This window comes from Triticum aestivum, chromosome 4A, assembly GCF_018294505.1.
Source record: "Triticum aestivum cultivar Chinese Spring chromosome 4A, IWGSC CS RefSeq v2.1, whole genome shotgun sequence".
In the NCBI taxonomy this organism is placed as follows: Eukaryota; Viridiplantae; Streptophyta; class Magnoliopsida; order Poales; family Poaceae; genus Triticum; species Triticum aestivum.
Genome location: NC_057803.1, coordinates 680,297,140 through 680,309,972, shown reverse-complemented (window position 1 = coordinate 680,309,972; position 12,833 = coordinate 680,297,140). Strand labels below are relative to the sequence as shown.

At 46.6% G+C, this 12,833-nt stretch overlaps 1 protein-coding gene across 1 annotated transcript; it reads left to right on the top strand.

Moving 5' to 3' along the window:
- Positions 1 to 11,459: 11,459 nt before the first annotated feature.
- On the top strand, positions 11,460 to 12,124 carry LOC123083088 (arabinogalactan protein 1). Its single transcript, XM_044505222.1, has one exon. The coding sequence runs from the start codon at positions 11,579 to 11,581 to the stop codon at positions 11,924 to 11,926; it is 348 nt and encodes a 115-aa protein (XP_044361157.1). The 5' UTR covers positions 11,460 to 11,578; the 3' UTR covers positions 11,927 to 12,124.
- Positions 12,125 to 12,833: the final 709 nt, after the last annotated feature.

Genomic DNA, 12,833 nt, shown 5'->3' with positions numbered 1-12,833 from the left:
GAGACATGTAGTCATGACCGAGATGTTCTCCGGTCAATAACCAACAGCGGGATCTGGATACCCATGTTGGCTCCCACATGTTCCACGATGATCTCATCGGATGAACCACGATGTCAAGGACTCAATCAATCCCGTATACAATTCCCTTTGTCTAGCGGTATGGTACTTGCCCGAGATTCGATCGTCGGTATACCGATACCTTGTTCAATCTCGTTACCGGCAAGTCTCTTTACTCGTTCCGTAACACATCATCCCGTGATCAACCCCTTGGTCACATTGTGCACATTATGATGATGTCCTACCGAGTGGGCCCAGAGATACCTCTCCGTTTACACGGAGTGACAAAATCCCAATCTCGATTCGTGCCAACCCAACAGACACTTTCAGAGATACCCGTAGTGTACCTTTATAGCCACCCAGTTACGTTGTGACGTTTGGCACACCCAAAGCACTCCTACGGTATCCGGGAGTTGCACAATCTCATGGTCTAAGGAAATGATACTTGACATTAGAAAAGCTTTAGCATACGAACTACATGATCTTGTGCTAGGCTTAGGATTGGGTCTTGTCCATCACATCATTCTCCTAATGATGTGATCCCGTTATCAACGACATCCAATGTCCATGGTCAGGAAACCGTAACCATCTATTGATTAACGAGCTAGTCAACTAGAGGCTTACTAGGGACATGGTGTTGTCTATGTATCCACACATGTATCTGAGTTTCCTATCAATACAATTCTAGCATGGATAATAAACGATTATCATGAACAAGGAAATATAATAATAATCAATTTATTATTGCCTCTAGGGCATATTTCCAACAGTCTCCCACTTGCACTAGAGTCAATAATCTAGTTCACATCGATATGTGATTAACACTCAAGGTCACATCCCCATGTGACTAACACCCAAAGAGTTTACTAGAGTCAATAATCTAGTTCACATTTACCATGTGATTAACACTCGATGAGTTCTGGGTTTGATCATGTTATGCTTGTGAGAGAGGTTATAGTCAACGGGTCTGAACCTTTCAGATCCGTGTGTGCTTTACAAATCTCTATGTCATCTCCTAGATGCAGCTACCACGTTCTATTTGGAGCTATTCCAAATAACTGTTCTACTTGGAGCTATTCTAAATTGTTGCTCCATTATACGTATCCGGTATCTCTACTCAGAGCTATCCGGATAGGTGTTAAGCTTGCATCGACGTAACCCTTTACGACGAACTCTTTTACCACCTCCATAATTGAGAAAATTCCTTAGTCCACTAGTTACTAAGGATAACTTTGACCGCTGTCCTGTGATCCATTCTTGGATCACTCTTGTACCCCTTGACTGACTCATGGTAAAGCACACTTCAGGTGCGGTACACAGCATAGCATACTGTAGAGCCTATGTCTTAAGCATAGGGGACGACCTTCGTTCCTTTCTCTCTATTCTGCCATGGTCGAGCTTTAAGTCTTAACTTCATACCTTACAACTCAGGCAAGAACTCCTTCTTTGACTGATCCATCTTGAACACCTTCAAGATCACGTCAAGGCATGTGCTCATTTGAAAGTACTATTAAGCGTTTTGATCTATCCTTATAGATCTTGATGCTCAATGTTCAAGTAGCTTAATCCAGGTTTTCCATTGAAAACACTTTCCAAATAACCCTATATGCTTTCCAGAAATTCTACGTCATTTCTGATCATTAATATGTCAACAACATATACTCATCAGAAATTCTATAGTGCTCCCACTCACTTCTTTGGAAATACAAGTTTCTCATAAACTTTGTATACACCCAAAATCTTTGATCATCATCAAAGCATACATTCCAACTCCGAGATGCTCACTCCAGTCCTCAGAAGGATTGCTGGAGCTTTGCATACTTATTAGCATATTTCAGGATAGACAAAACCTTCCGGTTGTATCACATACAACCTTTCCTCAAGAATCGTCGAGGAAACAATGTTTTGACATCCTATCTGCAAGATTTCATAAATAATGCAGTAATTGCTAATATAATTCCAACAGACTCTTAGCATCGCTACGAGTGAGAAAGTCTCATCGTAGTCAACTCCTTGAACTTGTCGAAAAACATCTTAACGACAAGTCGAGCTTTCTCAATGGTGACACTTACCATCATTGTCTGTCTTCCTTTCAAAATCCATATGTACCTAACAGCCTTACGACCATCAAGTAGTTCTTCCAAAGTCTACACTTTGTTTTCATACATGGATCCTCTCTCGGGTTTTATGGCCTTGAGCCATTTATCGGAATCCGGGCCCACCATCGCTTCTCCATAGCTCGTAGGTTCATTGTTGTCTAGCAACATGACTTCCAAGACAGGATTACGTACCACTCTGAAGTAGTACGCATCCTTGTCATCCCACGAGGTTTGGTAGTGACTCGATCCGAAGTTTCATGATCACTATCATAAGCTTCCACTTCAGTTGGTGTACGTGCCACAGGAACAACTTCCTGTGCCCTGCTACACACTTGTTGAAGTGACGGTTCAATAACCTCATCAAGTCTCCACCATCCTCCCACTCAACTTTTCGAGAGAAACCTTTCCTCGAAAAAGGACCCGATTCAAGAAACAATCCCTATTGCTTTCGGATCTGAATTAGGAGGTATACCCAACTGTTTTGGGTGTCCTATGAAGATGCATTTTATCTGCTTTGGGTTCGAGCTTAATCCTGAAACTTTTCACATAAGCGTCGCAGCCCCAAACCTTTAAGAAACGACAACTTAGGTTTCTCTAAACCATAATTCATACGGTGTCATCTCATCGGAATTACGTGGTGCCCTATTTAAAGTGAATGTGGTTGTCTCTAATGCCTAACCCATAAACTATCGTGGTAATTCGATAAGAGACATCATGGTATGCATCATATCCAATAGGGTGCAACTATGATGTTCGGACACACCATCACACTATGGTGTTCCAGGCTGTATTAATTGTGAAACAATTTCCACAATGTCTTAATTCTGTGCCAAACTCGTGATTCAGATATTCATCTCTATGATCATATCATAGATCTTTTATCCTCTTGTCACGACGATCTTTCAACTTCACACTGAAATTACTTGAACCTTTCAATAATTCAGACTCGTGATTCATCAAGTAAATATACTCAACATCTACTCGAATCATCTGTGAAGTAAGAACATAACGATATTCACTGCATGCCTCAGCACTCATTGGACTGCACACATCAAAATGTGTTACTTCCAACAAGTTGCTATCTTGTTCCATCTTACTGAAAACGAGGCTTTTCAGTCATCTTGCCCATGTGGTATGATTTGCATGTCCCAAGTGATTCAAAATCAAGTGAGTCAAAACGGTCCATTTGCATGGAGTTTCTTCATGCATATACACCAATAGACATGGTTCGCATGTCTCAAACTTTTCAAAAACGAGTGAGCCCAAAGATCCATCAATATGGAGCTTCTTCATGCGTTTTATACCGATATGACTTACGTGGCAGTGCCACAAGTAGGTGGTACTATCATTACTATCTTTTGGCATGAACATGTGTATCACTACGATCGAGATTTAATAAACCATTCATTTTAGGTGTAAGACCATTGAAGGTATTATTCAAATAAACAGAGTAACCATTATTCTCCTTAAATGAATAACCGTATTGCGATAGACGTAATCCAATCATGTCTATGCTCAACGCAAACACCAAATAACAATTATTTAGGTTTAACACCAATCTCTTTGGTAGAGGGAGCGTGCGATGCTTGATCATATCAAGCTTGGAAAAACTTCCAACACATATCGTCAGCTCACCTTTAGCTAGTCTCCGTTTATTCCGTAGCCTTTTGTTTCGAGTTACTAACACTTAGCAACCGAACCGGTATCTAATACCCTGGTGCTACTAGGAGTACTAGCAAAGTACACATTAACACAATGTATATCCAATATACTTCTATCGACCTTGCCAGCCTTCTTATCTACCAAGTATCTAGGGTAATTCTGCTCTAGTGGTTGTTCCCCTTATTACAGAAGCACTTAGTCTCGGGTTTGGGTTTTACCTTGGGTTTCTTCACTAGAGCAGCAGCTGATTTGCCGTTTCATGAAGTATCCCTTCTTGCCCTTGCCCTTCTTGAAACTAGTGGTTTCACCAACCATCAACAATTGATGCTCCTTCTTGATTTCTACTTTCGCGGTGTCAAACATCGCGAATACCTCAAGGATCATCATATCTATCCCTGATATGTTATAGTTCATCACGAAGCTCTAACAGCTTGGTGGCAATGACTTTGGAGAACCATCACTGTCTTATCTGGAAGATCAACTCCCACTCGATTCAAATGATTGTTGTACTCAGACAATCTGAGCACAAGCTCAACAATTGAGCTTTTCTCCTTAGTTTGCAGGTTAAGAAAGTCATCGGAGGTCTTATACCTCTTGACATGGGCACGAGCCTGAAATCCCAATTTCAGCCCTCAAAACATCTCATATGTTTCGCGATGTTTCAAAAACGTCTTTGGTGCCTCAACTCTAAACCGTTTAACTGAACTATCACGTAGTTATCAAAACGTGTATGTCAGATGTTCGCAACAACCACAGACAACGTTCGAGGTTCAGCACACTGAGCGGTGCATTAAGGACATAAGCCTTCTATGAAGCAATGAGGACAATCCTCAGTTTACGGACCTAGTCCGCATAATTGCTACTATCAACTTTCAACTAATTTTTCTCTAGGAACATATCTAAACAGTAGAACTATAGCGTGAGCTACGACATAATTTGCAAAAACCTTTTGACTATGTTCAGGATAATTAAGTTCATCTTATGAACTCCCACTCAGATAGACATCCCTCTAGTCATCTAAGTGATTACATGATCCGAGTCAAACTAGGCCGTGTCCGATCATCACGTGAGACGGACTAGTCATCATCGGTGAACATCTTCATGTTGATCGTATCTTCTATACGACTCATGTTCGACCTTTCGGTCTCCGTGTTCCGAGGCCATGTCTGTACATGCTAGGCTCGTCAAGTTAACCCTAAGTGTTTCGCGTGTGTAAATCTGTCTTACACCCGTTGTATGTGAACGTTAGAATCTAACACCCGATCATCACGTGGTGCTTCGAAACACGAACTGTCGCAACGGTGCACAGTTAGGGGAGAACACTTCTTGAAATTGTTGTAAGGGATCATCTTATTTACTACCGTCGTTCTAAGCAAATAAGATGTATAAACATGATAAACATCACATGCAATCAAATAGTGACATGATATGGCCATCATCACTTTGCTCCTTTTGATCTCCATCTTCGGGGCTCCATGATCATCATCGTCACCGGCATGACACCATGATCTCCATCATCATGATCTCCATCATCGTGTCTTCATGAAGTTGCCTCGCCAACTATTACTTCTACTACTATGGCTAACGGTTAGCAATAAAGTAAAGTAATTACATGACGTTTAAGTTGACACGCAGGTCACAAATAAATAAAGACAACTCCTATGGCTCCTGCCGGTTGTCATACTCATCGACATGCAAGTCGTGATTCCTATTACAAGAACATGATCAATCTCATACATCACATATATCATTCATCACATCCTTTTTGGCCATATCACATCACATAGCATACCCTGCAAAAACAAGTTAGACGTCCTCTAATTGTTGTTTGCATGTTTTACGTGGCTGCTATGGGTTTCTAGCAAGAACGTTTCTTACCTACGCATGAACCACAACGTGATATGCCAATTGCTATTTACCCTTCATAAGGACCCTTTTCATCGAATCCGATCCGACTAAAGTGGGAGAGACAGACACCCGCCAGCCACCTTATGCAACTAGTGCATGTTTGTCGGTGGAACCGGTCTCACGTAAGCGTACGTGTAAGGTTGGTCCGGGCCGCTTCATCCCACGATGCCGCCGAATCAAGATAAGACTAGTAACGGCAAGCATATTGAACAATATCGACGCCCACAACTACTTTGTGTTCTACTCGTGCAAAGAATCTACGCAATAGACCTAGCTCATGATGCCACTGTTGGGGAACGTAGCAGAAATTCAAAAATTTTCCTACGTAACACCAAGATCTATCTATGGAGAGACCAGCAACGAGTAGAAAGGAGAGTGCATCTACATACCCTTGTAGATCGCTAAGCGGAAGCGTTCAAGTGAACGGGGTTGATGGAGTCGTACTCGTCGTGATTCAGATCACCGATGATCCTAGTGCCGAACGGACGGCACCTCCGCGTTCAACACACGTACAGCTCGACGATGTCTCCCACGCCTTGATCCAGCAAGGAGAGAGGGAGAGGTTGAGGAAGACTCCATCCAGCAGCAGCACAACGGCGTGGTGGTGATGGAGGAGCGTGGCAATCCTGCAGGGCTTCGCCAAGCACCTACGGGAGAGGAGGAGGTGTCACGGGAGGGAGGGAGGCGCCAAGGGCTCAGGTATGGATGCCCTCCCTCCCCTCCACTATATATAGGGGCAGGGGAGAGGGGGGAGGCGCAGCCTTGCCCCTTCCTCCAAGGAAGGGGTGCGGCTAAGAGGGGGGGAGGAGTCCATCCTCCCCAAGGCACCTCGGAGGTGCCTTCCCCCTTTAGGACTCTCCCCTTTTTCCTATATCTTGGCGCATGGGCCTCTAGGGGCTGGTGCCCTTGGCCCATGTAGGCCAAGGCGCACCCCCTACAGCCCATGTGGCCCCCCGGGGCAGGTGGCCCCACCCGGTGGGCCCCCGGGACCCTTCCGGTGGTCCCGGTACAATACCGATGACCCCGAAACTTGTCCCGATGGCCGAAACAGGACTTCCTATATATAAATCTTTACCTCCGGACCATTCCGGAACTCCTCGTGACGTCCGGGATCTCATCCGGGACTCCGAACAACATTCGGTAACCACATACAAACTTCCTTTATAACCCTAGCGTCATCGAACCTTAAGTGTGTAGACCCTACGGGTTCGGGAGACATGTAGTCATGACCGAGATGTTCTCCGGTCAATAACCAACAGCGGGATCTGGATACCCATGTTGGCTCCCACATGTTCCACGATGATCTCATCGGATGAACCACGATGTCAAGGACTCAATCAATCCCGTATACAATTCCCTTTGTCTAGCGGTATGGTACTTGCCCGAGATTCGATCGTCGGTATACCGATACCTTGTTCAATCTCGTTACCGGCAAGTCTCTTTACTCGTTCCGTAACACATCATCCCGTGATCAACCCCTTGGTCACATTGTGCACATTATGATGATGTCCTACCGAGTGGGCCCAGAGATACCTCTCCGTTTACACGGAGTGACAAAATCCCAATCTCGATTCGTGCCAACCCAACAGACACTTTCAGAGATACCCGTAGTGTACCTTTATAGCCACCCAGTTACGTTGTGACGTTTGGCACACCCAAAGCACTCCTACGGTATCCGGGAGTTGCACAATCTCATGGTCTAAGGAAATGATACTTGACACTAGAAAAGCTTTAGCATACGAACTACATGATCTTGTGCTAGGCTTAGAATTGGGTCTTGTCCATCACATCATTCTCCTAATGATGTGATCCCGTTATCAACGACATCCAATGTCCATGGTCAGGAAACCATAACCATCTATTGATTAACGAGCTAGTCAACTAGAGGCTTACTAGGGACATGGTGTTGTCTATGTATCCACACATGTATCTGAGTTTCCTATCAATACAATTCTAGCATGGATAATAAACGATTATCATGAACAAGGAAATATAATAATAATCAATTTATTATTGCATCTAGGGCATATTTCCAACAGAACCAACGCTTGGCGACCAGAGCAGGAGGCGAAGGGGGCAGAGGGTGAGAAAGCCCGTTGGGAGGGAGGCAATGAGCGGCGATGGCAGCGTGCCCGAGCTTCGTGAACTCGCCCACTGCGACGGCGGTTGACAGCCTCGTGCATGTCGCGCACCTCCATATCAGATGCGGTGGGAAGCGGCGCAGATGTCGAGCAGTTCCTGGATGCAACAGAGCATCATGGACACAACTAGTGCAGCTAAAATCAAGGCCACGGCGGGAGGAACATTGAGGTGGCGGCGAAGGTTGCACATGACGTCGGGGCAATATGGTGAGATTCTGGATTGGCGACAGGGCTCGGGGTGGTCGGCTATGGCCGGCAGTCGGAATCGGTTAGTGCGTACTCACCAAACCTTACCGAGCGTCGAATGGGGTTGGCGCCACATTTTTGGAATTTTTTTGACATATATTTTGATCCTGGTAACAAAATCTAGGTGGCTATTAAAAACTATTGATACCCATAGGATTTTAGGTCTCTTGTGAAACCCTTTTTTTGTGTTCAAAATCCAAAACTTCGGCTTTTATGTCTTGAGGTCATTTTTTTTGTCAGTTATTACAGATGCTCTTACTTATTTTACATTATTTGTAAAACAAAAGACCACTTGAGAGCAGTAAAATCTCATCTTTCGTGTTGATCAAAGGGACAATAGTTGCATCAAACCCTCTTTTCGTTGTCAGGTTAGTTTTGTATTTTTCATTTTTTTTCTTATGATTTTACTTAATGCATCTACATGAGGGACCAGAATGTCTTTCCCATTCTGGACACGCTCTCAGTCACGGTTTTTTGTTTTTATTTTGCGAGAACGCGTTAAAAGAAAATTTAGCAGAATTTCCATGTTGAAAGGTTCGATACTAATTATCTATGTACGTTACGAAGGCCGTGGAGGTGATGCGTAAACACCGAGTTACCAAAACTTGGTCCTGTTCGGCAATCCATCCACTTCCGGAGTCTGCGGAGCGGGGAAACCGCAGCTCCATGATTTTCAACTGCAGCTCCGCCCGCTGCAGTAGCGGAGCTATGGAGCGGCGTGATTTCGAACAGGGCGCTAATAGGTAAAAGAATTTTTACATGCGGGCCGCACTAGTTATTGGCTGTTTTTTTCCTTCCCCAAATCCGCTCCTACCCTTTTGCAGAAAAAAAACCCCGCACCTCCATACTCACAGGCGCTTTGGTCAGCGACGCATCCCGGCTGCTCCATATTGGCGAGAGGGTCGACGAGGATAGGAGGGCGAGTTCGGATAGGAGGTGGCGCTGGGCATCGGCTCCACGGTGGGATGGTGTGCCGGAGGGTGCCACCGTCGTGCTAGAAGGGCGAGGCGCGGTCGACAGTTCGCAGAGACGCCGCCTCCTCTACGCACGCAGAGTTGCTCGTCACGCATGCAGCCAACTAGAGCACGTACACGTCACGGACGATGGCAAGCTGCTCATCCACAGCTACACGTCCGTCTACTCTGATCCGTCCATGCACGCACACAGATCACACGCACATAAGGCACAAGCTCTGGCACCACTTTTTTTTATATAATTGATGTACTTATTGATTAAGAAAAAGCATAGAAAGGATACAAACACAAAGAACACACCTGATCTCTTCACAGGATACACACAATCAACACTAACATACACACACACACAAAAACACACACTAGTACAACCCATGTTTAAGAATTCGTTCGTTTAATCAGTTAACTTGCCAATTAATCCCTATTTGGCCTATTAATCCCCTACTCTCCGACCTCGAGCAGCTAGCACTTAACGATTTTCTTAACAATGACCATATCAACACCAACCATCTCATGACACCATTCAGACGGCAAGATTCTGCAACATCATCTACTCCTTCAAGAAGGGAGCAACACTCAAGCGTCACCGTCACCTGATCTAACCACTAAGACCAGAATAAATTTTTCACCTTGAATAATCAATCTGTGCATACCCGAGCAGTGCCTTCAATAAAGTAACGACGTAAAAATATCGTTATATTATCAGCCCGGGTCAGACCTTGGCTTTCACCCCAGAGCTCGCGACCGGGTGCTTGAGTAGCACCACAATCGAAGTCACTCTAGTGTTGTCACCATCACTTTTCCGCGATCCCAGCAGCTACATGTGATGCGAACATCGCCGCTGCACAACCATCCCGCTGGGTTAAGTCGTCGTTCATTATTTGCATCTCACTGCCGAAGTCAACCAATGAATCTTCATAGATGAACACCGCCGAAGATCTTTCAGTGACCATCAATGTTGTGGAGCCGTAGAAGGTCGATGCAGTATAGTTTGCAGCCACTCCCACTTGGCTGACCAAATCTGAATCACGACCACCAAGCCGTGGACCGTAGCTCCATCCGCCGGTCACTACTAGTGCGGAAGTCCACCATCTATTACATCTGCTAGAGTGGCCGACGCACGCCCGATGACACACCGTGAGCGCCAACAGCCAAAGTTGCCTCCGTTGTGCTACTCACAACAGTATATTAACCATTTTCAGGGACACTTACAAATCCTTGAAGAAATCCATATGTATCCCACAAGATGGTTAGCCTAATTATTAACAACACCTCATGGTGATCCTGTCCTCCTCCGAGAACAACACCCATTCCATCGGTGATGATAGTGGGGGCTGTGGACGGCGAAAAGGAAAATGTAGGTTGTGGGCGATAAGAAGAGAAGTGGAAGCTATGGGGCCTTTTATACTAGTTACTAACGACGGAAAAAAGTGGCGGCAATTTGTGACGGGCCACGGGGCCAGCACGGGAGACATGGGGAAGGTGAAACATCCCTCCCACGCGAGCTGTTTAGGGATGTTGTGCGCTCCAAACCAACGTCAACAATCTACAAATTGGAGGTTAGTGGGCTTGATATAAAGCGCCCTGCATAATTTTTGATGACTCTGCTAGGGTGATTTTGTTCGATCCAAGATCATCTTATCAATGGTTGTTACGGTGATCACGCCCATATAGCGACTCAGTCAGAGTTACTCACTCAAAAACAGAAATAGCGCGTCGGAGAAGAGCAGAGGAGAGGAGGCGTACGGGCGACGAGTCTGACCAAACCCGATCGACCGATGAGTTGGTGGAGTCAAATCATTTAGGGTCTGTCTAGGACACATCCAGATGTGGCATAACTATGTCACATCTAAGCTGATTTCCACTCTGTTTGTGGTCTATTTTTTTGTCCTAGTTTTTTTTTATTTCTTGTTGCTGCATTATATATTTGTGGGAGCTTAGATGTGACATTCTTAAAAAACATCTAGATGTGAATTAGACAAACTGAATCATTTACGTTCTCTATCACCAATTTGGCAAAGCCAAACTTCTACTCCTCACCAATCTGCCAGACCACCGACCACGAACCACACGTGATACAGCCGCCGACTCGAAGCCTCGGTAGAAAATTGTACACACACGTCCATCCAATCTTCACCTTCTACACAACGTGTCCCCATTAACCACCGGGACGACGCGGTGCCGCGGCGCGAAGAGTTCAGCTTTGCGCGGCGCCGTCCCCGCGAAGACAGACTGCTCTGCTCTGCTCTGGTCTCACGCGTCGTCGCTGCCCGTGACGACAGCCCGAGGCTTCAACGTTCCAGCTGTTGTTGCCTTGCCTGCCTCGACCGACGTTTGGAAAATCGCCTTCCCGCTATAAATACCAGCCTCCTCGCCCCGTCCCAGTCCTCACAACTCAACAGCCTCTCCGCTCTCCACACCATAGCCCAAGCGTTCGCTTCCCATCGCGTCCCATCTCCTCTCTGAACCAGCAATCAACAACAACAGCCAGATGGCTCGCTTCGCCGTGGTCGCCGCCGTCATCGCGCTCCTCGCCGTCGCCGCCGCCGCGCAGGGCCCCATGCCGGCGCCCAGGATGGCCCCGCTCCCCGCACCGCCGGCGAGGTCGCCGGCCACCGCCCCTGCGCCGGTCGCCACCCCGCCCACCGCCGCGTCGCCGTCCCCGATGGCCTCGCCCCCGGCCCCGCCCACCGACGCTCCCTCCGCGATGACGCCCTCCGCGGTCTCCGCCACGCCCACCGGTGCCCCCACCGGCGCCCCCGCGAGCTCCGCCGTGTACTCGTCCGCCGCCAGCTTCGTCGCCGTCGCCGGCGCGGTCGCAGCCGCCATCATGTTCTAGATGTGGCGAGGGTCCTGAGCTGATCTTCGACCTGCCGCCGCCGTGGGGCTCTGAGTCTGATCCAACGTTGTTTATACTCCGACGAGATTCTTTTTCGGTTCTCTTTGTTGAGCTGGGGAGTGAGTTATATGTAACACCGCCGTGTTGCGCTACACATGCGCGAGATTATCATCATCAATAGAATTCTTTCATTTGTTACCTGATTGATCTCCGCTCCTGGATGTACGAATCTGTTCTCTATTAATTAACCCCGCAAAAAAAAAAAAACACAACCGCGAAAAATGGCAAGAAACCCTAATCTGCAACGCTACTCGACTACGCGCTCTGTTCGAGCAGTTTGCTCTGCCGTGTGGAATTTGCTGAATTCTCACCCATCATCCGGATCAGGGGCCTACCTCCTGTCTTGAATCTTGATGCGGCGTGGTACGGGGATCGAAAGGCTATAGCAGGACGACAACGGTAAACCGATGAGAGCGGCCGTTGCTCGTTGCGCTGTCGATTTAGTCCGGACGGGAGGACCAAAGCCATGTGCGGAGCTCTGGTTTCGTCTCGATCGGCGCGGGCGAGGTCACATGGCCGCATGCGCCGTTGCCTGCTCGCTTTTGTTTTTCATCCATCGTCTCTTCTTTTCTTCGCGTCCTGATGCCATGCCATGCCATGTGACCTGTTTTGGTCTGCGCGCTTGAGCTGTAAGCTAGCTGGGAATTTTGAGAAGATATCTGTAAAGGCTGAAATGTGCACAACACGCTTCTGCTTAGGCTTCGACGTAAATTGATTTCTGCGCGTCGGATCCTTATCTTATCTATTTTGGTAATAATTGTTTTCCTTTCCGGAGGATAGAGGAATACCACTACCTCTTTCTGTGTACAGATTTCAGTTTTTTTTTGCTGGAAACTGTTTTTTTATG

Coding starts and splice junctions, on each gene's coding strand:
- LOC123083088 (XM_044505222.1), top strand. CDS start 11,579: ATGGCTCGCTTCGCCGTGGTCGCCGCCGTCATCGCGCTCCTCGCCGTC.